Raw genomic sequence first — 26,973 nt, 5'->3', positions numbered from 1 at the left:
TCTTCCAAATGCAAACGAGAAATAAAACTTTATTACTAATTTTTTTATATTTTAATAATATTTATTTAATGAAAATATCGTTATATAGTACCTACCTTGGCGGTCGCCTGAATCGATTGAAAACGTGACGTAACTTGTTGAACGCTGACAGAAAATCGAGTCTCGCCACTGATCTGCATCAATTCCGACGAATCGTCGCTCATTTTATCAAATTCAGCCTCATTTTGCCGGAGATTTACAATCAGTGACTGAAAAAAAATTACTTTTATATTTTGACTGTTTTTAAGTGAGATGCATTAAAGAGCTGTTCTCCGCACAATTCATATGCGAAACAAGGAAGTAGAAAGTTCTCTCTTCTTGCGTGCAGAAGCCTGTTTGAGTAATGGTTAGACTATTATTACTTAAGTGTTAAACGCGCGAAGAAGTATGCACTATTATAAGTATAAAAAGATAAAGCTTAATGTTCCATCTTGATGTATCAGGCTCGTTTGTTCGTCTTGTTACACTTCAACGTCAAAGAAGCTCTCCATTCGTGCAGCAAAAAACAGATCTTACTGCAAATTTTGAAGCTGAAAGCGCAATATTTACTGAATGTAAATAGATAGGCCGCCAAACGTTTAACAAAAATTCATTTTGCCGATGCATAAATAAATAATTGTTTAGTATTATAAAGTGCTTAGCACAACACTGATATTTATATAGCGAGATGAAATAATTTAGCTACTCATATATTTAGTTAGATCTCATATTGACGAAAAATATTTTATTCAATAAAATGGCATCCGTATTACGGTATCTCATATTACTTTAATCGCACGTGTCGTTTAACGCTAATAAAATCGCAAGACGAAGCGTTGGCATCTCCCACCTGCTCTGACAAAAGCTATAAAAGCTGAAATATTTTGTAAGAAAAGAGCAATTGTGTCGAAGATACTCCTCGTAAAGCCGATGCATTCATCCGCCTCTCTCGTAATTTTGCCTTGTTACAAAATGATATTTGCAATTCGCATATCACTCTCTTACTTGTTCGAGATGGTCACCAAGTGCAACCAGTTCTGTCACATCCGTGTTCCGCGAATCGGCGACCTTCTGCAGTTCCTAGGAAATTTTATTACATATATAATCATTGTGCGTGGGAGATAGTTACGCTCTACAGTTGGAAGTAAAGTTTGCGTAGATGGGGGCTTTCTCCTCTCTTTTTTGTCGATAATAAAAGTACTTGCACGATCTATCGTAAGGGACGTATAAAGAAAAAACAACGTTAATACGGCAAAATTTATATTCGTGTTATATTCATGTGTGTGAGAGGTGTCAGGTGTCAGTACGTGTAGAGAAAACTGCTACATCTAATCGAAATAAAACTGGACACTTTTAAATGTGCACACCTCAAATTATTTCATACGAGTGAGGAAAGTTTGTGATAGGGGATAAACACAAAGCGATCTTCATATAATTGATATTCGTTAAATAGGATATTTATATACGTAAAATTTATATATGTAAAGCCAAAAGAAAATCGCATTTCTGTAACGCAACGTCGTTGTAATAATTTCGAACTTACTTGGTATTTTTCGAGTTGTTCCTGCTTCTCCTCAAGCGTGTTCTTCAGACAATAGTTCTTCAGTGACGTCTCGGCGTCAGTAAGCCAAGCGAGTAAACGTTCCAACGAATTTTCATACTCGCTCCATTGTTGTATTCTTTCTTCAATGCAACGTACTACATCGTTTACGGCCGTAGCGAATTTCTTATTTTCGAATCTAAAAAGACAAATCATTCGACGTGTATTTATGTATAATAATTAATAATAAAGTTCTTCGTTTAAGTACTAAATTTAAATACTTTTAAATACTTTTCTTAGTGATTTTAAAATTATTTGTTAAAATATTTACCTAAGATTCGCTAAATCTCTTTCCATAGATTCTTGCGAGCGAGGTGGTAAAGTATGCGCACTTTGCGCCACATGTTCTCCAAGGACGTTCAGCTTTATTTCACCTTCGCTTTGACTGTCCTGTATCTCTATAATTTTAGCTAATCTAGCTTGAAGAGCAGCTTTGTTCCCTGTATAGTCACTATAATTCGCTAAGCGTTCCCATTGGCGTTTCTGATAATCCTGATAAGCTTTCTGAAGATCGTGGAACTGCTGGAAAATATCGAGCAATGCTTCCAAGCTGGATATTCCTTTCTGGGAGGTATTCACTAGCTTTTCATATCTCTTCGAAACTGAAATGACCTTTTCATGAACGTCCGAAGGAACTTGAGTAACCTGAACCAAAGCGTTGGCTTTTTCAGAAATGCCCTCGATGAGGCGTTTATGAGCCAAGATCTCTTGATGTAATGTCTAAAACAAAATTTTCAAGGTAATGTAATTAACGATTTTCATATTGTGTTTTTTATACACTCTCAAATAATAGTGTAAAATATTAATAAGATATAAACACCTTCAATTTGAGTAGTTTTGATCTTATTTCTTGCAAGGAGGACCACGCAATCGTGGAATCTTGTTTAACTGCACGTTCCATCGTGTCCAACCAAGTCAGAATTTGTTGCAGCGTCTCTTGATAATTGGACCATTGTAAAGATTGAGCATCTTGCTTTTTCTGTTGCTCGGTAATGCCTTCGGCCAAACGGTCCCATCTTTCACGAGCATTTCGCAATTCGTGTCTGATCATTTCGCGCCCTTGAGAGGAAGTGTCTGGAAGAATTCTCTCACCAAGAGACGTTAAGCTTGTTAAACGATGTTCAGCTTGCTCTTTTTCGGCTAGCAAAACTTGCAAACGCGAATTTCGGGCTTCGAGATCTCCGCCGATCTCATCTTTCTTCAAAGTAGCCAAGTTTTTCTCAAGAGGTGTAAGCCAAATATCGATGGCCTTTAATTTCTCTTCATAAGCGCGATGATCATCTACAATGCTTTGGCAACGGTTTATCACTTCCTTACTAAGCACGTGCAACAGCTGATATCTAAACATTTAATTATATTTTAGCGCGTAATGTATTTATTATAAGTATTTTTATTATATCTTTATGAGTTGAATATTAATTATCTACTTGTTTAAATATTTATATACGAATACAATAAAATCATGCATTTTAAAATGTATATTTTAGTTTCCGTATTTCTGTCTTTATTTTGCGAATTTTAATTTTTTTTAATTCTTATTTATAACGTAATTAGCAAAGTTTTACTGCACATTAATAAACGTGTATGCAAGGCTATGGTAAATACGTAAGAATAACGACTCTGTTATCGGAAATAATTCGGCATACCTGTTGCTGACTTGGGAAATTAATGGCTTGATGCGTTCAATACCACTTGCGTGCAGTAAATTATGCGATTTGTCCACAAATTCGTCTATCTCCCGCTCTTGTCGCGCGATAATCTCACGTTTCTCTTTAAACGCGCAAAGTCGCGCTTCTTTATCCTTTAACGTGGGCTGCAACTGTTGATCTCGGAAAGCTGCCTCCATGGAACGGAACCACTTTGTGTGAGCTTCCAGTTGATCCTCAAAATTCTGCCATCTCTCCAAAGCTACCTTCTGACGCTCTTCTACGGACTCTGAAAAGCGAAATTTATCAGATTGCAATATTTATTAAATGAATTATATAAGCTTGTATAAAGATAATTTTTTCACATAATTTTGAAATCACAATATAAATTAGGATTTGCGATTTATTTTTACCTATTTCGCTCAGGAATTGACGCAGATTATTTTCCAAAGCGATCACTTCCTTGTTGATAACTTCTCGACCTTTCGGCGCGGTGCTATTAGCTACAGCTTCACTGAATTCCTTTAATTTCGTGAGATGTTCCACTCCCTGTGCCTGGCCATCTTTTAACATCGTCAAGCTTGTCAATCTGCGAGATATTTCAGATCGTTCGCCCGTTATGTCATTACATTCTGCCAGTTTCTCTCGTTCTCCACTCAACCAATCGGAGAAGCATTTGCATTGAAGATTGAAACGATGATGCTTCTCGCAACAGTCCTCCAAATTTTCCAGCAAATCTCGCGACTTGGAGACGATATTCTGGAAGAGCTGTTTGATGGATTGCAGATAGACATTCAGAGAAGTGTCTTTGGTCTGATCGACCAATTGTTGCGCTTTGTCGCAAACCGATTCGACCAACGCCTGATGCGACATGATTTCCTGGTGCATGATCTTGTGATTCTGCAATTGCGCTCGTTTTTCTTCCAGCGATGATTTCAGTTCTGTGTGCTGATGCATCGCGCGCTCAACGTCTCGCAGCCAAGCCGTTAACTGCTCTTGAGACAACGAGAACTCGGCGAACTGCATTAGACACTGATCTAACTTTTGCATCGAACTCTGCAAATCCTCGGAAAATCCGTCCCACAGGCCGCGCAGATTTCTCAATTGTTGTCTAATTATCTCTCTACCGTCCGGCGAAGTGTGCACGTAGAGTTTCTCGCCGAGATCGACGACGGACTCGAAACGTGTATTCTCGCGAGTCCGAACGTCACCGAGATCTCTGATGTGCTTCTGTCTGCTTTGTAGCACCGCCAGATCACCAACAATCTCGCTATGTTTCTTTAACTCGTCCTGAACCTCATTGATCCAATTCAAAAATTTATTATACTTTTCGTTGAACAAATTGTGCTCTTTCACATATTGCTCGTACCTCGCTACAGCTTCTTTCGCTTGATTTCTAATAGCTTGGTATCTAGTAGCTTGACGGGATACTTTGGTAACCAAGTCGGATTCCGCTTCTACACCTTGACTTTTCTCAACTACCGCGTTAAATTCCGCGCCCTTTGCCACGATATTCTCTTCCAGTGATTTCAACTTCTGTAAGTGTGCGCGTTTCGTTTCCTCGGTGCTCTTTAAACTTTGATCTTTCACCTGCATTTCGATCTGTTTGAGCCAAGATTCTAGACGCTCGACTACTCTTTCGAATTCGGACCACTGATCGAACAGATGATTCAACTTATCTCTGCTTGACGCGCATCGTTGGAGAAAATCCTCCCAAACTTTTTTCTGCTGCTCGAAACCTCTCAGTAACGCGGGATGGCCAGCTATCGAAGTTTGCTCCAAAATGATGTTTAATTGCTGGTTGCAATCGGCTATAATCCTATCGCCCTCGGGTTTTTGTTGCAACACGTTTTCGACCAAAGTAATCTTAGATTTTGCTGTATCTCGATCTATTGAGAGATCCTCGCTGATAGTCGCCGCTTCGTTTACCATCGTGTTAATCCAATCTCGCATCTTTTCGAACGTCTGGAGATAAGCCTCGTGATTCGCAACGTACTTTTCCATTATGCCGATTCTATCGTCCACGTCTTCTGACAGCTTTTCATGCGCTTCGATCACACTGTTGAGCATTTCGTTGGCCTCATCGTCTGGTGCCGCTCCGAGCTTGTCCTGCAGTTGTTCTAAGATATTTCGGTGGACTCCGACATCTTGTGCGATAACTTTGTACAAATGTAAGGCGAGTTTCTTTTCTTGAAGCGACGGCAGTAAATCTTGCTTGTCACCTAATTTCTTTCGTGCCTCAATTAACCATTGCTTCACTTGGGAATACTTATCCTCGAACGATGATCGATGCATCATATCGCTTTCGATTTTCTTAAAAATCACGTTTGTGCGATCGGCCAAGGCTTCCACGCGGCTACGCAAATTTCTCAGCTCACTTCTGATGAGTTCCCTGTGATCTGGTGTTATTCTCGCGAAAAGCGTTTCACCCGCTTCCGCTGTCCGATTTAAAATCGCTTGTCCAGTTTCGCGTTCCTCCGCAAACACTTTCAATTCTTTTAATCGAGATTGATAAAAGCTCATTGGTTTCGGGCCGCTGATCTCATCGAAAGTTTTCAATTTTTGTTCCGCGTTTAATAACCACGATTCCAGCTCCTTCACATTAGCAGCATATTGGCTTTTAATTTGTTTGAGTTCTCTGAGTCTGTCTAAATGTTGAATTAGAAATTTGAGCACCGAATGATAACGCGTATTCAAGTGTCCGACGTATTGAGTCACGCGGGATTCTGAGCTAACTTTGACGATTTCCTCTCCGAGTGCGATCAAATCCTTCATCTCGCTTTCATAATTCTCAACCTTTTTCTGAAGTTTCGTTATTTCGTCGATCTTTGCGTCAATCTCGTTTGGATTTAAAAGCATCGTGGCTTCTATTCTGATTTTGTTTTCGTTCTCTTTGAGCCAGGAGATCACATTCTCCGATGTGAGTTCGTATCGTTGCCACAAAGCGATATTTTGTTGCAGCACGGATTTGATTTTGCGATAACTGACTTTCAAAGCCTCCAAGTCGGCGGTAACTTTATCACGCTCGTCTCTGAGAGCGGAAATAGTCTCACTGCTTTCGACGGTGCCTAGAAGTGTCAACGAATTATCCGTGTCCACTTTTCGTGCCTCGCAATCAGCAATGCCGTCTTCCACATCGACCAACGAGGCCATTTTCACTTCGAGATTGTAACGATCGCTGCTCTGTTCGGGTTCGCACCAGGCTACTTTTTCCTTGTGAGTCGCCACCATGCGCTGTAGAGCTCCAAACTTTTCGTGATAAAGTTTCGTCAAGAAAGCTACCAACGTTGCATTAACCTTATCGGCATGACTGGCTACGCCGTCTCTACGGAGTTGCAACGCCTGCAGCTCTTTTGGCAAGCTGGATTTTGATATAGTTGGATATTCTGACGTCATGTCTGTTAATTTTTCGTCAAGTTCCGAAAGCGCGTAATCGCACTTTTCCAGCTCGGTCTTTAATTCTTGACATTTATTGATTCTGTGCAAAATTTTGGTATTCTCGCCGGTTAAATCATCGCATTTAATTATCTCTTCACGAATCTTCGATATCAAATCGCTGCATTTCTTTAGCTCCTGCTTGATACCTTTCTCTTTCTCGTTGAAGATTGATGTGAATGATGCGAGCCTATTCGCGGCCTCTTTAACAACCTTGAATTGATCGTCCAATAAATTATTGAGGGATTTCAAAGTCGATATATCCGTGTTGTCGTTCAGTTTGACGAGTTGTTCAGTCTTCGTGGCGATACCCTGACGAATTTGTTGATACACCGGCAATTCTTCGCGATACCTGATCAATAATGCTTGTCCGCTCTCAGCGTCGAGTAAACGCTCGCATGCCGCGGTAAGCGCCTCGTTCGTGTCGCTGAGCCATTTTGTAAGTTCGTATTTAGCTTCTTCAATCTGTTTCCAAATGATAACTTGTGTTTCGTACGCTTGAGTCCGATCAATAACCTTGGCGTTAATCTCGTGATATTTTTTTCGCACGTCGGACAAGTCCGATTCGATCAGACTAGTCTTAAAATTCGGCATTAACGACGTCTCTTTCGCTAGTTGTTGCGCCCTGCTGTCCATTTTGTCCAGAAATTGTTTACTCTTCTTCAAGATTTCCGAAGCTCTCTTGTGTTTTTCCAGAGCTACGTTTGCCTGGGTGATGTCAGTCGACACATCTTTGACCGACCGGCAAAGGTTTTTCGCTTCGTCGATGAATTTGTTTAATTTCTCTTTGGCTTCCTGATACTGTTTCCAGTCGGCATCCATTTCAGCATACTTCCTTCTTTGTTCACGCAAAAGTTCATTCACCTTTTCCCAGTTACCGTCCACTGAAGAAACCATTACCTGAATATTAGTTATCGCTCGTTGATCCTCCTTCATCAAGTTGTCACCTTCTCGATGAAGACTTTCTTTTTCCGGCTCTCGTCTCTGATGATCCTCGATCAAATCGTCTATCTTTTCAATTGCCGGCGCAAGTTTTTCGCAAGTATCAACGGTGTACGTAATGTTTTGCAAGCTTGTCTGAGTATTGACGATTTCCTCCGTAATTTTTTGCTGCAATTTTCTGAAGTTATCCCATTTAGCACCGAGGTTTTCCAACTTATCCCGCTTCGCAGATAATTCCGTTTTCAACACCGCGGCCTTGGACTCAAGATCATTCAGCAAGGAAGTCGCGGTAACTGGTCTCTCTTGCTTGTCACGAACATGTATTCCCAGAGTGCTATCCATTAGCGGGACGTGTTCCTTCCAAGTGTTGATCTTCGTATATACAACTTGAATTTCCGAAGAAAGTCTGTCAAGATCAGCGATGGTTGGTTTTCTGGCTTCAGATTCATATTTACAATGATTTAATTGCGCATTGGCGTCATTATGCCAGCTCAAAAGTTCGATCCACTTCTCCAAGTCCTTCTTCTTCTCTCTCAAATCATCTTCGAGCGCCTTGTATTTTTTCGCTAATGACATATAAGTCTCATTCAATGCGGCGGCTTCTAAAGTGGAACCTCGCGATGACAGTTGTTTTACTTCGTCATAGATCGCTGTGAATGCCGGTTGTTTTTCCGAATGTTCTTGAAGATAAGCATGCATTGTTTGCAAATTGGTATCAACGTTATCCATGTTCACGTCTCCGATTTCATTGATGTTAGACCTCAGTCTTGTCATCCAGTTTTCAAAATCGGTGATCTTCATCTGAAATTCCTGTCGAGCCAGCAACGAGTCAGAGACGCGATTAATGTGATGTCGAACTGTGTCCGCGAGTTTGCTTACTCTAGTTTTCATTTCAGCAACACGACCCTTTAATGCGGAGGCGCCGTCCAGCGACAAACCGTGGCTAATATGATCGGAAACTTGTGTCAACGATATCAATTGAGCCTGATGATCGGATATACTCTTGTTGAATTCCTTTAATTGTGCCAATTCCTTCTCCAACTTTGCGGCTTCGGGTGTTTGAACGTTGGGTTCTTTGAGAGCTTCCCTTTCACTATTTTGCAACCATTCGTTAAATTCTTTCGCTTCTGATTCGAACGTGTTCCACGATGAAACTAATTTGTCCAGTTTGGTCGTCGTTTGTACCGCCACATCATGAACTGCGTTCCATCGCGTGTATACAGCATCAACTTCATCAGGTGCCACTGTTCTTCCGGTTATTTGCTGACTAATCGTTGACAAACTCTGAACTTTCGGAAGATGTTGCTGACATTGAATTTCAAAAGCCTTGGCTGATTCTAACATTTGAGTGGCTTGAGCTAAAGTAGTAGGCTTGCTGCCCATTGTAGCTGCTTTTGATTCCGCTTGTTCAATCCAAGGTTTTATCTTTTGAATGCCTTCTTCGTATTCTTTCCATGTTGCAAGATTTTGCGTAGCCAATTCACGTTGCGTTACTATGCTCTTATTCAACGACTCAACTGCTTTGTGAAGATTCTCGATGTCCCCGCGGAGTTGTTTCGCCGGCGTATCGTCTCTGTCTTCTATATAGAAAAAATAAACTTTTTATATTAAAATATTTTGAACACAATTAAATTAATTGTAATTTTATTTAATTTCATTTCATTTTATCTGTTAATTTTATTTCATTTTAAATTTGTTCAAATTACATTTAAATTATATATCTAAATATTATTTATCAAATGATTATTTTATTTAATAAATCTTTACAAAATAACAGAAAAGAATAATACAAAAAGAATTTTTTTTATGAAAGAATTATATATATAAAAAAACTCTGTAATTATTTATGTAATAGAAATAGTACAAATATCATTTCTGAAAATTGTAGTTGTATTAAAAATAATAAAAATTAAGTAACAGAAAAACAAAATTTAAATGTTTTTAATCTAATATCAGATAAATAAAAAATCATGTATTCACCTTTTATGAGTTTTCGGGATTCGTCTTCCAGTGTATTTAAAATCAACACCTTTTCTTTTATCTCTTTCTGTAGATTTTCCGTTTTACGAACTCTTTCCTCAGGCGATGCTGTAGAATCTTCGATGTCCGTGACTGATTGAGGGGCAGCTTGCTGAACCCAAGATCGGAGATCTATAAGCTTTGATTGAAATTTATTCCATCGATTGCTGTGTTCTTGAAGATAGACAACTTTCTCGCGCACGATTTTCAACGTGTGTTCGATCTTCTGTTCAGTTTCCGTTACTTCCTTTTCGAGAATCTCTTTCTTGCTTGGTGGTACGAGCGTTTGAGAAAGATTAGTATACGTTTCACGTAATTTCTTTATCATTTCCTCAGCTGATTTTCTCAGATTTGCGTTGAATTCCTGTTTCTTTTGCAAGTCAGAAGCCACTTGAGCGGCGTCGTAATAAGATGCTAATTCGATTTGACGCAGCTCTTTCTCGGCCTGCTCGATTAATTTCAAAATCTCATCTTTTTGTTCTTCATAAGTGCTCCAGAGTTTCTGCGAATCTTTCAAAGACTTCAGCGTCTCCATACTTTGGCCGTACGTATCGTTCCAGTTGGCTTCCAACTGCTGAACCTCGGAGGAGACGAAGGGTGGAGCGTGTTGATCTTTCAGAAGATCCTTGCCGCGTTGTAACATACTGACAATGGTTGCTCGCTGTTGCTCTAATTGATTAAGACGCGATTCCTGATGAGCCACCGCGTTTTGTAATTTTTCAGGAACCTCAGGCGCGACTTCGACTTTTGATTGTTCGCGAACTTTGCGCAATAAGGTGCAAACTTCGCGCACCTCTTTGCGATAGGTGTAACTCTTCGAATAGATGTCTGTTTTCGTCATTGTAATCTCGATTGTTGGTATCAAGTTTTTATATCGAGTTATCAGTTGCTCTAAATTTTGCTGCGCCGTGAGTGCATCGCGATCCGAACGATTCAATGTCAGGTTGTCGAGAGTTTGAACTAGCCATTTCATTTCTTCACGCTTGCTGTCAGCTTCGCGGCAGATTTTCTGTAAAAAGTCAATAATATTTTGCGATATATTTGCCTGGAACGATGTATCAGCATTTAATGAAAAAGATGATTTAAAAAAAATATATTGTTCCTCAGAGTAATACTTTTAAACGATTATTAAATAATTAATGAGTAAATTAGATCAAATTAAATCGGTATTTATTAAAAATTTTATTCCAAGAAGAATTATCATTGAACTCTTGAGCGCATAATTAATTCCTACAAGAAATATGAAACCATGGAGGCGCGCGTATATTTACCGTCAAGGTCTGGAGCTATCCGGATACGCAGAAAAGACGAAGCAAAGTATTTAAATATTTCAATGACGTGATAGAGAAATTGTACAACTGTCCCCGAAACTTACCTGAAATATAGCCTTCTCTTTTTCGAATTCTTCTATAGTATTGACTTCATGTAAAATAGTTCTCAACGTGCTATCAACATGGTCCATCCAATGCACCATTTCATCGAACCTAGAATCAATTACACATCGTCGTTAAAGTTTAAATAGGCACGAAAAGAATTATTATTAATTAATGACGACATTTTCTAAGCGCCGGCACGTTCGTTTAAATAACGCGAAAAATTTAACAATCTTATTATTAATTAACAAAGACGTTCGCGAGCCCCGGCAAGTGGTCGTTTAAATAGACGTGAAAAGAATTATTATTAATTAACAACGACGTTCTTTGAGCCTCGGCACGTGGTCGTTTAAATAGGCGCGAAAAGAATTATTATTAATTAACAACGACGTTCTTTGAACCTCGGCACGTGGTCGTTTAAATAGGCACGGAAAATTTAACAATAGTGTTAATTAATGAAGACGTTCGCGAGCTCGAGCACGTGGTCGTTTAAATAAAGAAAGACATTGATATGATATTGATGTGTATCACTGAAATTAAATAAATGCTCACTTCTGTCTATAAGTCGCCCATTGCTGTGGAACTTCTCGCAATTGTTCCCTCAAGTTCTCTACTTTTTGTGCGGTTTCTTCCCACAAACGTTCGGCGTTTTGCGCGGCATCAGTCAGGCTGGTGTCTCTCGGTTTGAGCTTGTTATAGGCATCGCTGATCTTCTTCAGAGTCTGTAGACAACGCTCGACTTCGAGGACAGTGCCGCGGTTCACGAAAAATTCTCTGTTGCGCTGCTGAATACCGTCCACATCATCGTTGTTGATGAGTGCTTGCTGCTCAGAACTGATTTCCATCTCAATTTCTTTGAGATATTGAAGAAAGCTCGCTTCGTCTAGGCGGAACTCGAGTCTCATTAAATGAAGCGGCGCAAAGGTGAGTACTTCTCTCCAGCGATTCTGAAGAGCCTCTACCGTTTTTGCGACGGGAAGTTGCTGATCAACTGGTAACGCATTCCGGAGATCTTGGCCGGCTTTTACCAGATCCTGTATCCATTTTTCGTTGACTTTGCCAAAGAAATTTTTGTGGTACTCGACGGATTGACGATTATCGATGTGTTTCTCGTTGATCATTGTCTCCGCAACTGAAAGCCATTCGGAGATTTGTCGCTCGCACTCTTTAAACTTCGTCCAACGTCGCACAGACTCTTGCAAACGTTGTTCCCAGACTTGCGCCGCTTGAGAAATTTTAATAAATCGATCGTTGAGTTGTCTCAAAGTAGCTCCACCTTCGGCGGTTTCCACGTCAGCATGACTGTCCACAGCCTTGACGATGTTAGCGAATACTTTGTTCTTAGACTCTAGCATGGATTTATAGTAGAGCGTTCTTGAGAAAAAGGCTTTATGACGATCTAATTGACCTAGGGCAGCGTCTCTACCACCCGCAAGATTTATGTTGGCCAAAAAACTCTCGGCTTCGTCTAGCCACGCAGATATCTCCTTCTGCCCTGCTTCCAAGGATTCTTGTTGCACCAATAATTGATGATACAAATGTAATTGCATTGGTATCAAAGCGCGTACTTTAACAAGCGCTTCTTTCTCTTTTTTCAAAGTGTTCATCATCTTGTCGACTTCGTCACGGGATAAATCTTGGATAAGAGTCTGGAACTTTTTACTGATGTTTTTGAAGAGATTTTCAATGCCCTCGACTTCGTTATGAAGAATCTGTAATTTCTCTCCGTAAGCCTTGATCCGCTCCGTAGAAATCAATCCGGTGGTCGATAAGGCAACCTCGGCGTCTCTTAGCCACTTCTGCAGAGTATCTACTCCCGTCTTGTAATCTTTCCTCGTTCGAATAAGATCACCCGCGTGCATGTACTGTTTGGCCTCTTGGAAGAGCTGTTCCCATCTCGCTGTCAGATTCGTGTAACGCTCCTTCAAACGAAACGCAACCGATTCGTCAGATGTGGCGATTAGGAAGCTCACAGTGTCCGACAGCTGTTGATGCTTGTCCTTCCACACGCTGATATCTTGAAAGAATTCCATTTTTTCCTCCTCTGGGAGATTTAAGACGGGTTCGGCGCGAAGTAACCATGCCTCGAATTCGTCTGAGACGATGGTCCAACGACGCCAATATGCGACAACTTCCTCGAGCATGCTCTGAGCACAGCGCAGATCCATCGACACGTTCTTCCATTTTTCGGCCGTCTCGCGCATAAAGCGATCGATATTGAGACTCTCTTCTCGGTCTAAAAAGCACGAATTTATGGCATTATTATGATGAGGAAAAAGTTATTATTTAGAAGACGTCTCTTTTAATATATAAAATTAATTGATGACGTTTGAATATTAACTAGTCACTATTTAATTATTCTAATTAATAATTATACTTAAATGTAAAAATATCTTTCGTATCAACATTTATTAATGGTAATTACAATTAAATGAATATCAATCAATAATCGTTATGTGACATCTTTATTTACCAATATCACCATCGCGCTTATACTCGTCCGCGACTTGCTGCATGTCCAAGTAAGCTTTTTGAAATTCCTGGAATATCCTATTTCGGGAGACAAAGTTACGATACTGCTCCAACATCTGATGCACTTTCTCCTCTGTGCCGTATTTAATGTTCCAGCCTTTCAATTTGGTCTCGACGAGATACAGGAAAGCGATCAGGCAACATTTGTGCTCTAAGAACTTTAATTTCACTCTTCTCTTAGCGGCACGATTGGGCAAGCTATCGAAGCGCGCGGACATGTTATCTAATTGTTCAGGCCGGACTTGACGCGCTAATGGCGAATTCCTGACGCGTTGGAATTTTTCCGTCATTGTCGGTAAATCGAGGAAGAATTTTTTATGGTCTTCTAACTTATTTGAGATTATATTCGCTGTGCTTTCTGACATTTCTTGTGGAATATTATTGTCCGAGTATAAGAGAGCTTCGGCTCTTGCCAACCATCTACCGATTTCTCCTAATTCCCCCGGTAACACTGAATCTAATAACCAAAGCCAATGCAGCATCTAAAGAAAAATGACATCTATTGAAAAGAAATTTCTACAAAATAAGATTCTATTCGTTTAGCTAGAGAGACCGTGGAAAAACCTACGAAGAGTTCCATTTGTTGCCACAACATTTGTATATGTCCCCAAGAATCTCGTGTGATACTTATCATACTAGGTGTATCGACCAAACTTTGCATCTTTTTATATATAATTGATTTCTCGTCAGTCTCTGCTCTAAACAGCATATATTCCTGAAAAAGAATATACGGAATAATATGTTTTTATCTTTATACTTTCTTATCTTTCTTTTATAACTTCAAAATACTACGGAATTTTTTAAACATTAATTGTCATGATTTTTTGTGAAGTCACGTAAATGACTTCATCAAAAGATTAACATTAACATTTACGGAATCTGATTGAGATCTTATTATGAAAGTACCGGATAACTTTGTGGATAGGCGTTTGTTCTATCAAGTTGTTCGAGATGCCTGACTCTCTCGTTTAGCCATTTAAGAAGACCGTCGTATTCCTCCTGTATAACCGCGAATGAATCAGGAGCTGTATTTCCCGGTTCCGGATATTTGTGCAAAAATTGGGCAACGTATGTCATGATCGATTTTTCGTCGGGTTGTGGTACATCCACGTCCTCGGGGTCCAACAGTCGGGCAATACCTAATTCGACCTCGGCAACCTGGAAGGCTGTTTCCAGCCGAGCTTTGTTCGACGCTTCTCTCATAGCTGCTATGTTTACTAAGTTGGCTTTTATGGCATCGATAATAGCTAAGAAGGCATTTCCATCTCTCCAACTTTCTCCGAAGTCTCGAACTTGAATACCAACATCCCTGGAAAATCCAACCCGTCATAATATTACAAAAAATTTTACGTTGTTGTATTTTGCTACGAATAGCAACTCGCTAATATATCATAAATTACAAATTCGATAGAATACTGACTTGGGCAAGGCATTGGTAACCCATTGAAGCAAGGTTTTCCGTGCGCTTTGTTTCCATTTTTCGCTGCTGATACGTTTCTTTTCGCTCGCCGCCGAGCCAAGACTTTCGAGGCTGCTCTGGCTGCCCCAGGTTTGTCCAAGATATTCGAGAGCTCTCGTATTTTCTTCGATCTAAAAAAAAAATGCCGAGGATTGGTACAATGCTTCCTCTTCTTGTCGAGCCTAAAGATAATCCTAGCGTGCGTACTAATAGAATGCGCAATATCATGCAAGTGATATCCGTCTTGCTCTCTTAGAACGATCAAGATCATTCATCGCATTGACGATCTTACTTTTTTTTACTACTCACCCGCTTGCGATCCTTCGATCGTAGCTTGTTTATTGGAATACATACGGTTAGCAGAGTGTGACATAATTTATTTTACTTGCAACGAGGATTAATTTATTCGAGCAAGCATAATTGTTCAATTTATATAAAAAGATATCTCATTTTTATCAATTGTATTCTACATATTTTTGAATTTACTTGGTTAACAAACTTATGTAATTTTTTGGATACATTTTAGGATTAAAATTTTGTTTAATTGCAATTTATTATAATTGTGTAATTATAATAAATATAATTGGTCAGTTATTACAGCTTGAATAAGAAAATTAGAAAATATAAATTAATCTTCATTGCGGTGTATAAAAATGTGGTGCTGCTGCATATTTGTCAAAGTACTTTGATACGTGATACGAGCGCTATATTTAAGCAGCTACCGCATACTAAGTATACTGGTGCTCTCTCTTTTGCATAATCGTCATTACGTATAACTAAAATATGCCCAAACGTAACGATAAATACCTGGAAATACAGGATGATAGTCCATATTAGGCCCAATACTACCGGTGGTCGTCCGTCGACCAAATCAGACGAATTTATATTCACTAATTTGATCTGCGAAAATATTAAATCAGAAATTGGCCATCAATTTCCTCGATTTGATCGTTAAAATAGTGAAAATACTCACTTTCTTGCTTTGTAAAAATTGCAACGCAGTATTGGCATTACTTAAGAAATGCGGTCTCTTTAGATTGCGGCCTCTCTCCACAGGCTGAAAGATCACGCGCATTTTAGACTGGTTTTAACATTTGTTTTACAAAATGACAACGCAAGTATTTCATTACCAGTTTCTCTCCTGAAAGAACTTCGAGTAATGCGAGAAGACGCGTGCCGTCTTTCAGATCCTCGATTAAATCGTCGATACGAAGCGGAGGAATTCTCTATACAAAAAAAATATTTATTATACAAACGTGTAATCATGACAAATCATATATTCTTTAAAAGATATAAATATAATATAAAAACAAAATATCCTATCTTAAATTGCCGTGTTACCTGCGTTGAAGCCTCTTTTCGCCAATGTTTAAAAATTCATATCTTATAAAAAAATATTTAATAATATTAATATTTATCTTATAATAAATTATTTTTTTCAAAAATTGTTAACATTTGTTTAATTAAAATGTCAATTTGTACAAATGTTATTGGAAGATGGGATTCAATACGCAGCACGCGCGAAGCGCGCGCCTATTATGTACTAGTAATATAAAATAAGAAATTTAATATAATAATATAATAACACTATATATAAAAACACTTATAATTTAATATTTCATATTCAATGCTTAATAGCCTATAATGCCTTCAAATAAATTCACCGCTGATTACAGATTGCTTCAAAAAATTTCTTGTAATAATATAAATTAAATTTTTATTGTTTTCGGATCGTTTTGATTTTTGAATCTATATATAATGTATATAGATCAACGTTATTATCTTCTATCTGATATAGTCTTTGTATCGAAATCGGTTATTCGTACGAGGACGAGCGAGACGCTCGGCTTCAATAACTTCGTTGCCTTTGATGCATGCATGTCACGACGAATGGAGTTTCTGTAGTAAGGCAAGTTCTGAAGGATGCGGAAGTAGGGGAGCATCGAAACTCAAGAGCCAGGTACGGGCTAGATCAGCCGTTCAAGTTTCTCGATAGCACGATACGAGAGGCAGCCCGCGTCACGTTTTATTACGTGTCACGTAAGGATCGAGAGCATTACGTAACGTCGAATGAGAAAAGAACTGGAGTTAGCCCATCGTCGAAAAACTACCGTCGCGTTATCGTTATCGTTATCAAGTACTTGCCGGCAAAACGAAACACGATATCGAAACACAGATTTGTTGCGTGAAAAATCTGTTTTATTACGTTTTCTGAAGGTGACAAAAATACTTCATCTTCATACACGCTTACCTTCGACAGGTGAGAATTGATCCAATTTATGAAAGTCTTCTTCTGCACGCGTTCTTGTTCATCTGAAAGAAGAAACGAGAATTAAATATCAATTTTTACGCTGTAAAGGTAAATTAATTGAAAGAGAAAACATTTTCGCGAAATTAAGGAGCTGATCCTTGAAATTACGGCACGTATTTCTGAGAGGACGAGTATAAATTATTTATTCAAATGTGTTGAATGATGAATTGAGCTGAAGAAGAACACATCGAACATAGTAGTGTTCGCAATTTCTCGTGGACATTTGCAAATTGTCGAGATCAATTATAAGGATTATGCGAAACACGTTAGCGCCGTTTTATTTTTAAATGCTGCCGTCACTTTAACTATACTTTACCCCGGCTATGGTGTCGTATACGTCACACTACTAAGCACACGAGCGATAATGAATGTGCAACTGGTATATACCCGCAGGCGCATGATCGAAGCGAACATTAATCTGTCACATAAATTATTAGCGCGATATGCACGTCCGTCCTTAATGCGATTCGATTGCAGGAAGAAAAACTAATCGCACAAGTCGACAAACAAGGCGAATACGATTGACGAAATAGATTGCGCTCTCATTGCATAGAGACATTTATAAACTCTTCTGCAAAATACGAAAATTCTTCTCACCCTGCTATTTTCGCTTTATAGTTTCTTTGGAGCAGTTTGAAAAGGTTTTTATATAAAAATGTTTCATCAGTCTCTGATGATAGCATCTATTTTAGATAGTATTTCCACGAAAAATTCGGGGACAATGTTTACCTTTCAATAAAAATATTCCGAGCCTTAATATTTAATGTTTGCAATTTAAATTGAGATTATTTTTCATTCATCGACGCACACGTGCGCTTACGAAATGACATTGCGATGGTTCCTGGAAGTAAAAATTTACGGTTCCCGAAATAAAACGGCGTTTGATGTCACCAGCAGACATCAACACCGTTGCCTTGAAACAATCTTTCTTTTCATCGAATCTTCCACATGGTCTCGTCGCGGCATATAATATTTTCGTGTCGTAATGCAATCGTTTTGCGTACGCACTAATGTGCGGTGCGACTGTAATCAGCAAGACTGCCTGGTAATTAACGAAGACACGTCGCTTCAGTATATGCAGCCTTCCTGATTTACGAATCAAAGAATCGTCAGAAGCCTGTTTTTTCGTTTGATCTCACATTCGAACAAACGCTGCATAAATCGAACTTCTTGACACAAGTTCGTTAATTTTTCTGTAGACACAGAAGTTGCCTTGGAAAATACGGGCGTGCAAGTCTAATAAATTTGCAGTTGAGTTTTGCTCAAGAAGATATTAGAAGAGCTTTTGCTCTTTGTGTTATGCTGCGCGAATTCTTCTTTCGATAAGATTAACGAGAACATATTCTTAAATTCGCACGTACATATAAAGATAAGAAGACGCTGAAGGCGATATAGTTGCGAACATACAAGAGCTATTAAAACGCTACAATGAGGAAAATTTGTAAAAGATTCTGAAATGCTTTAGCAGCTTAGATGAGGAATACTGACCTATCGAACTCGGCGCGACATATGGGGAACTGTAAGAAACTGTTATACTATTGTCGGTCTTTATCGTTGCTTTTATCTGTGATAGATCGTAACCACAAGACGTGGGCGAATGTTAAAGACCACATTGCGTTGCGATGCAGCCCGGTAACATTGAAAAGGCAGGATATTCCCACGCGTTCTCATTACCATTCAGCGCGAGTGTCATGGTTACGGTAAATCGTTCGGCAAAACACACGCGAGACGTAGTACTTGCGATGCGTTTGATTACAATTTTCGAGGGTCCTTCATGTCTACACTGCCGCGAATGTCAAAAGTGAGATGATCATGCAAACTATAGTAACGTAGATCAGCTTATTATAGCGATCAAAGTACTATTTTTGAAATACAAAAAGTTTTATTACGAATTAAAACGATTTCAATGATAGATAATCTTTCTTTAAGCACTTTTTAGTACCTAATTTTCGAGCAAATTAACATTTTCTAAAAATTCATAAATATTGAAAAATTTATGTTCGAGAGATTTAGAGAAATAATTAAATGCCATTATTATTTTCTTTTATTTCTATTTTAAATGATTTTATATATAGTAATCAATATTTCAGGAATAGTCCGAAAATTATTATTTCAAATATAATAATTATTTACTTAATAATTCTCACATTTTGAAATCATTGGTGTAACTAAAGTTTTTTTATATTATAATTATACTGGCTTGAATATAATTATGGTATTTTGATTACTATAAGCTAAAGATCAGTCTTTATTCGTATGATTCATTCGAGTTTTTTTACAATGTATGACGTCATTTAATATAGTCTGTAATTGCAACCATTTGTAAGAAGCTCGCATTTGTATCATTTCTAATTTTAAATTCAGTCGATCGGAGCATGATGTATATGAAAAAGTCCACTAAACGTATTCTCGCATTCGAAAATATCCGAAATGCTTGCATTGCGTAAAGTGAATTTTGCATGATGTTTGTCGGCGTTTTACGTCCGCCAACGACATCCAAAATAAATATCGTTTTAAACGAGCGGAAATGTTATTCTGTAACGCGCATGCCGCTCTCGCCTCTTCGAGAGTAACATTCAGGATTCTGGGACAAGATGATTCGCGATTATGTCACCGGTATTGTGAGAGTCCGTTACCTGCGTAATCATCTAAACCTAACCGACACGCGCTTGCATTTTTATCTGTATCAGCACTAAATATTTCTCACGTAATAATAGATCTGGTATCGATAGATATCAATAGCGAGATATATCAGATAACATTAATCAACTGTATTGGCGTCATCATCTATATTTCTTCCTCGCTTCTATCTTTATCTACGTATCTTTTTATTATTGTTCAGTGTTATTTTGTAGATAAATATTAGATTTTATATGTTTTTTTTAACACTTAACTGCTATATATATATATGTTATAAAATACAAATTTATTCGAGTAGATTCGCATTTAGTTTTTAAAGACTGTAGTATTATACAGACGCGCGCGCTGTATTTAACATTTTTTATTTTTTACTATAATTTGTTATTATATCACATCAACCTCAATACACGCAACTATCAAAATCAGTCGCTCACGAAATTAGCGCAACGAGAGAATCAATCATTGTCGCGGAAAAAAGTCAGCAAACTTTGAGACTTAGAATACCGATACATTTCGATTTTACATGCCTTTCTTTAGATAGGATAATCTTACAAATGACATTAAAATTAGCTAATTGCATAATTTTACACATTAAAAAGAAAATAAAATGAAAATACAAATGTTACTCTCTGTGATTGAAAAATGCTTAATTTTTTATTCTCTATCAGTTCTTAAATATATTATTTTAATTCTGTACACATGGAGAATGAGTGCATCTTCATTGTAAGCAGAAATACGAGACATCGATAAGTTTAATTTCAACCGACCCTATATCAAATGTCGTGATTTCTTCGGTTTTCGTGACGATTTCGGATGGCAGAACACTCGTGCGTTCGTTCACGTGTCCGCCTGCGAGTAACTCCTTCAAAAAAAAGATAAGCAAAGGCTAAAACGACCAATGGATCTCATTATACAGCGTCACGGAAGGTAACCGTGCGGCTATAAAAATCAACGTAGCAACAGGAAATTTCAGCCATTATATATTTACCATAGGACGAAAGTTTACGGGTTAAGAACCAGAACGAGCACGGAGTGTTCCAAAACTCATGTCTCAATTTTAACGATAGATTTCCTAGCAAACGTGAATAAACTTCAAATTTTTTTTATTTACAAGTCAAGAAATTAAATAGATTGCAAAATTGTATTTTTAAAGTTAATTTTAAGAAAATCTTATTTTAATATTTAGTGCTGTGACTTGTTGTTATTTTTTTATTTTTTATATAACAAATAGTTCGAATTTGAAATAATACATTCGCAGATTTAAATAACCAAATTTGAATAATCAAATAACAATTATTCGATAATCATGCATAGATTCGTAGCAATTTTAAGTTCGATGTGATTTAATCATAGATGTATTAAACAAATCTGGATTTACAGTTCTAATTTTAAAAATGTTTCAAATTTATTACTTTATTATAAAAATTAAAATTAATATTTGAAATATTCTATATGATCCAATAATTCAAAAAATAGTTGATTATAAAACTTGCATAATATATAATGAGCCATCATTTTATTTAGGCAATATTATAGACACCATCGAATTAACTTTCACTTCCGCAATTATTGTTTGCAAGTTTGTGCTATATATAACTGGTTCTGCTACGATCGATTTATTTTTACGCGAGCAGGTAACCCGATAAAAGAGAGATTAACGACATAGCACGGATCGATAAGGAAACTTTGAACCGGAACGATCAACCCGCGGAGGTCAGATCGCTTTCAACGTTCGCCACGCTAACCATTGCTTGTCGTGATGGTTCAACCGGTCGCACGAGGAAGAAAACATAAATAGATGTTGGCCGTTTAAAGCAACCAGAGACAGTCGCGTGCTGTTTCGCGAAACATGTATCGCGGATAGCTACCAACGCGTTAGCTGAACGCATAGATTCATCTCAAACTTAAAGTATTGCGGAGTTCGTAAACTTCTCTGATTGTTATATTACTGTGCGAATAAATTAGAACTAAAAAAACATTCCAAAGGAAATAAATGCCTACTATATATTGTAGCACTTGACCCTTTGTTACTTTCGATTACAGCAATTTTGAATCTCGGCTGTCATGGTCAACTTTAAGCATTTTATAATGCATTTTGCTGACAGATTATTTGTTTTCTAAAAAAATTTCTAAAAAAATCTTTCTAAAAAAATTGAATTAAAAATTGAAGACGCAGAATTTAGACATTCGTTATATTCATACAGAAAAACTGATTTTACGCCAGCAGTCCTCTAATCTTCTTCGTTACGTAAGTAGATGTATACCATAAAATGATGTCGCGATCGTGTTTGTGGTCGCCGACCAATATTACGATAGCTGTGCAGCATCCGAGATGTCCGGTTTTAAGGGGAGAGGAGGAAAGGGAACCAGTAAAGTGGGACAAGTTCTCGAGGATGAGGTCAGACGTCGTCTCCTCGGACGAAATGGGATAAATTATGAAAGAGCGAGAAACGTGATCAAACGAATCTTACAATTCAATATTATTCAATATTATTCTTACGGCGATTTTTCGTACAATCGATTCCGTCATTAAAATACTTTGACGATACATCATGCAATTGTGGTGGCTCATAAAATTTATGCACCATAAAATGGTGCTCATTAAATAAGCAATAATTTAACGCGCGTTTAATGAAGAGAGATATAATGTTTATTTCGAATTAAATGAATACGTTTAAGAATAATTATATGCTAATCACGATAATACGACAAATAAATTACGTTGTAATATTTGCTGTGTTTGTATTGTTTGACACGCTATAGGAAATAACAAGTGTGGAAAACATTTTCGTAGATTAAAGTGTATTTGTGTGTGTGTGTTCATGATTCAGCAACAAAAAATAAACGTATTTTGTGGTAAAATCAACTTAAAGAAATACTTTATCGGACATGCAAACATAAAACGGAAATTAAAAAAGAGCTTTTATGTTCAGCAAACCAATTAACTACTGACTGAGAAAACGAGCAAAAAATTTTTACGTAATGAAAAATGACAATTTATTACGAATCATCTTCACCTGTATATAAATCATGTCATTTGTGAAGATCGATATAACCAACTTTATTCCGAGAAAACATCGTTCAATAATTGTTGTCGCTAGTAAATGCATTTCAATGAATAATTGTTGAAAAATTTACGATATAATCAATCATAACATTACCATCATTACTTTTCTTCGTGAAAAAATGAATGATGATAAAGTCAATATTCGTAATATAATTTCTACTTTGTACTTCTTTCAAACATTTTATTAAAATCCTGTCTTACTAAATTAACGATCACTATAAACATTGCTGTAAAAGCTAATACCCGATGAGTCCGTTGCTAGGGAATAAAAATAAAGTTATTAAAGTTTTAGTATAAATCTATTGCCGCACGTAAAATTTGCTAAACGTTTATTTTTTGATCATCACTGAGACATTGATGTAAAAATATGTAGACACGTATACGTATATTTCATGTATTCAAAGTTTCGAAAAAATTCTTCGAACAGTCTTTCAAAAACTTTTAGACAATTATATAAAACTATTATTCTTATTATCGCGTCCAAAAGCCAGATATGTAAAACATATTATATTGTTACGATAGAGAAGCCTCTTTTCCGACAACAATCCGATCTAGGTAAGTCTGATCGTCAACCGTTGACCTACTTCGCGTCTGACCAGTAAAACTGTTTTAACGACTCCGTGCACCAATCGAAAAGCCAGCCCTGAGATGAGAGATAACCGAGCATGGCCTTGACATTCATACGATAACTCGGGTGCTTTATCAGACATACAAATATATCTATGAGTCTTTATGGAAAGGTGCCGTTTGGCATTTAATTTGAAGCTTAGCGTGTCAAATATTCGTTGATCGATATGCGATATCATATAGATGATATTAATAAATAAAATGATAAATATAATCCTGATAAAAACAAAAGTTATGACATAACGTATGCATGTAAAGATATAAATGATAAATATTACGTATCTCAGTGACGTACTGCTCTGTTAGTTAAATTATAATTATAAATTCTATTAATTAAATTCTTTGAAATTGAAATGGATTTTTATATGGAAATGAATTTAAATCTCGGAAACAAATTTGAAGTAGATTCTACTTTAATGAACACTTATTGTTAGTAAAAATTTTGATTTACTGAAGCTTTCGAAATTTCAGCGTTAAATATTTTAACATAATTAAATCACAGACGTCAGAATCAAGAGAGAATTCAGAGGATTCCGTTACAATTAAAACTTTTATTATTTAATATTAAAACTCGTGAATACGGTCATTTCGATCTTCATTAGTCTCAGTGATTCTATATTTGCACGCGTAATTGTTTCTTAATTACTTGACAATTGATCTTCCGTATAAACGATGAGGTAAGCTCGCATGTTGTAGAACGCGCACGTGGCCTGTCAGACAAACTATGGAAATCGCAGCATGCTATGGAACGAACCCGTCCGCAGAAGTTCTTGTTTTGCTGTCATTAATGCGACGGACAATCAACCTTTCGCTGCATACACGCGTGAATGTATGTATGTATTTCGAACGCGCGCGTGGGCGCGACATGCTCTCTCGTCAACGAGCCTGCTTCTCGAAATTTGGCGCACTCGATTAATCCATCATCCGAGCACGGGAGCCACCGCGATGACAGAATTTTACCGCAAACGCGCGAGAAGTGACTAACGTGTGAAAATACTTTGGATCACATTCTCACCGTAAACTGCAACCATTTGATCTTGAATTTTGTTTGTATTTTTGTTACCTATATAATGAGCGTTACTTTTATTATGTGACATTATAGTGGCAGAATTTCTGTTCGTATTTCTCGTAGAAGAACTCTAGGGGAACAAGAGAACGGATAAAAGATGTAGACTAAGATAGAAGGATAGCCTTGAACTGAGGTTCCTATAAGACCGTCATCGTTGAGTATTATACGAGCGCGCATTACGTTTTATACGCAGCTCGCCGTTGAAAGCGTATGAATGGCAAAGTTACGCAACGGTCCCATAAATGATTATTCCATTATGGAGATTTTTTATCCATGTAGTTTGACAGATGTAAAAAGAGTTATCTTTATAATGAGAAGTTTGCTGTTTGCATTCTACTTTTTTAACTGCGATCTTTGATAACTATATACAACGTTTGTAAAATCAAGCATTTGAAAGTTCTGACAGTTTCAAAAATTAAACGAGTACGATTCTGCAAATATCTTAAGAATTGCGAAGTTTGCAAAATGTTCTGTGGAAAATGCAGATGTCAGCCAAAATTAATGTATCGCAATGCGTGAAATCGCCGATTGAGGTCAATTGAAACGTCAACACGCTAAATAATATACTGAGATCTTTCTTCGAATATGAAATAATCGACAATTGCAATTATTTAATCTATCCACAATCCCTGGAGTATTTTTCATTTTATCGTGAATACCATTTAAATACGCAAGAATTTCCGGTACTTGACGAGAATGTCTGTCGCAATAAGTGAATCTCGCCGGCCGGCGTGAACGTCGAGAGTATCGAGATGACGAAGAAGATGACAAGAGAATCAACAGCCCAGAGATTCTTGATTTTCAGGTCAAGTGACACCTGTACCTTTGATCTCGGCGATGTGCGCGTCGTACTCGCTTCTGCTGCGCACGTACTCGATTCTCGCTGCGACGTTCTGGAAGCTCTGACTGCGATATTCAGCGTACCACTCCGAGGGCGGCCGTTCGTCCGAACTCAATTGCTGAAGCCGGGGGCTGCTGCATCTCCTTTGCGATAGGCTCTCCTCCGAGGGAAACCTTGTGAAAGAGGTGACCGAACTAGACTTGCTGCCGTGACTCTGCACACCGTGACTGTGACTCTGATAGGCCGAGTCCTCGAGGATGTGCTCCTCGCTAGGAGTCCTGCTTGATTCCGTTAAGGCGCGCTGCTGAACGACCGCGGAGTCTCCATTCGTGCCACCCGAACTGATCGCACGTACGCTCTTTCTCACGGTGATTTTTTCAAACTTCACGACCTTCGCGCCGTTCAACTCGCCTTCCTCCACCAATCGTTCGAAGCTCTCCTCGAACGAAGAATCACTCGTTCTGGAAGACGATCGCCGGTGCGTTGGTGACCGGAAAGACGATTTGCGCGCTTCCGAATCCTCCAGGTCTTCGGCGCTGGAACTACGTCCCGCCGACCAGACCTGTTCGAAAAAACTCACCCGGTCTCGCAGCCGGCTACCACGTGGCGTTCTCGGACTGCCACCACTATCGGCGCCGCCACTGCCGGGGCTGTCTACCCTCGGCGGTGTCGGGCTGCCTTTCGGTGGTGTCGTCCGCGACATATTCGAAGGATTGTGTATTTTTTTATTTCATTGTTTTTGCCCGAGAATCATCAACCGACATGTCTCGCTCATCGAGTCCAAACGTCAGTTCTTTCCTCTTCCCTCTCCCCACCTCTCCTCGTCCTAATTTTGTACCCGAGAACTCTTTAACACCTGTTCTCCCGACACCACACCCCATACACTGGGTTGCATATGCCGCATTCGCGTCACCTGCTCCGTTTCAATAATTGTTAAGTACGTGTGTGCGATTGTACAGACGCGTTGTATCGTCCTAGCAAACTGCAACCCTATTTGCGAATAGATCTCGGGCTGATTTTCTATCAGCACCCATGATAACGGAGTGCGCACCTACGTATAGTTCGCGTCGGAGGCGCGCGCATGGAATGTACGAATACGGAATGTATACGATATGGCCGTGCGCGACGGGCGCCGGTTCGATACTACCGGCCCGTCGAAACCTCCTCCTTCGGTCTCCTCCACCTCGTACCGCCGCCATTCCCACTTGCCCGACGACGATGACGCGACGCGGCGCGACACGGGACAACGAGCAAAGCCGGTAGCGAAGGCAAAACTCGACCGCGGACCTCCTTCGAAGAGGAACTCGTGATTTGTCCCAGGGTACCCTTTTACTTTTACCGTTTGACTAATTCCTTTCTCCTGCCTCTTTTTTCGACTTTTGACCCGCTACCTG

General features: G+C 38.5%; 1 protein-coding gene across 1 annotated transcript in view; it reads right to left on the bottom strand.

The window, feature by feature from the left end:
• The window catches only part of LOC105455153 (nesprin-1-like), a 90,444-nt gene extending 63,727 nt beyond the window's left edge, over window positions 1-26,717 (bottom strand). The window contains 18 exon segments of the mRNA XM_011698246.1: window positions 96-248; window positions 1,562-1,757; window positions 1,890-2,338; window positions 2,439-2,958; window positions 3,265-3,553; window positions 3,678-9,221; window positions 9,622-10,669; window positions 11,036-11,144; window positions 11,586-13,269; window positions 13,507-14,047; window positions 14,134-14,280; window positions 14,472-14,874; window positions 14,986-15,155; window positions 15,832-15,924; window positions 15,998-16,081; window positions 16,155-16,250; window positions 17,276-17,337; window positions 25,562-26,717. Coding sequence (XP_011696548.1) covers window positions 96-248; window positions 1,562-1,757; window positions 1,890-2,338; window positions 2,439-2,958; window positions 3,265-3,553; window positions 3,678-9,221; window positions 9,622-10,669; window positions 11,036-11,144; window positions 11,586-13,269; window positions 13,507-14,047; window positions 14,134-14,280; window positions 14,472-14,874; window positions 14,986-15,155; window positions 15,832-15,924; window positions 15,998-16,081; window positions 16,155-16,250; window positions 17,276-17,337; window positions 25,562-26,282 — 12,309 coding nt within the window. The 5' untranslated portion in view covers window positions 26,283-26,717.
• Window positions 26,718-26,973: the final 256 nt, after the last annotated feature.

Source organism: Wasmannia auropunctata, unplaced genomic scaffold (assembly GCF_000956235.1).
Source record: "Wasmannia auropunctata unplaced genomic scaffold, wasmannia.A_1.0 LD335921.1, whole genome shotgun sequence".
Classification (NCBI taxonomy): Eukaryota; Metazoa; Arthropoda; class Insecta; order Hymenoptera; family Formicidae; genus Wasmannia; species Wasmannia auropunctata.
Note: the sequence above shows the minus strand (reverse complement) of the source record. Positions and strands in the feature narration are given on the sequence as shown.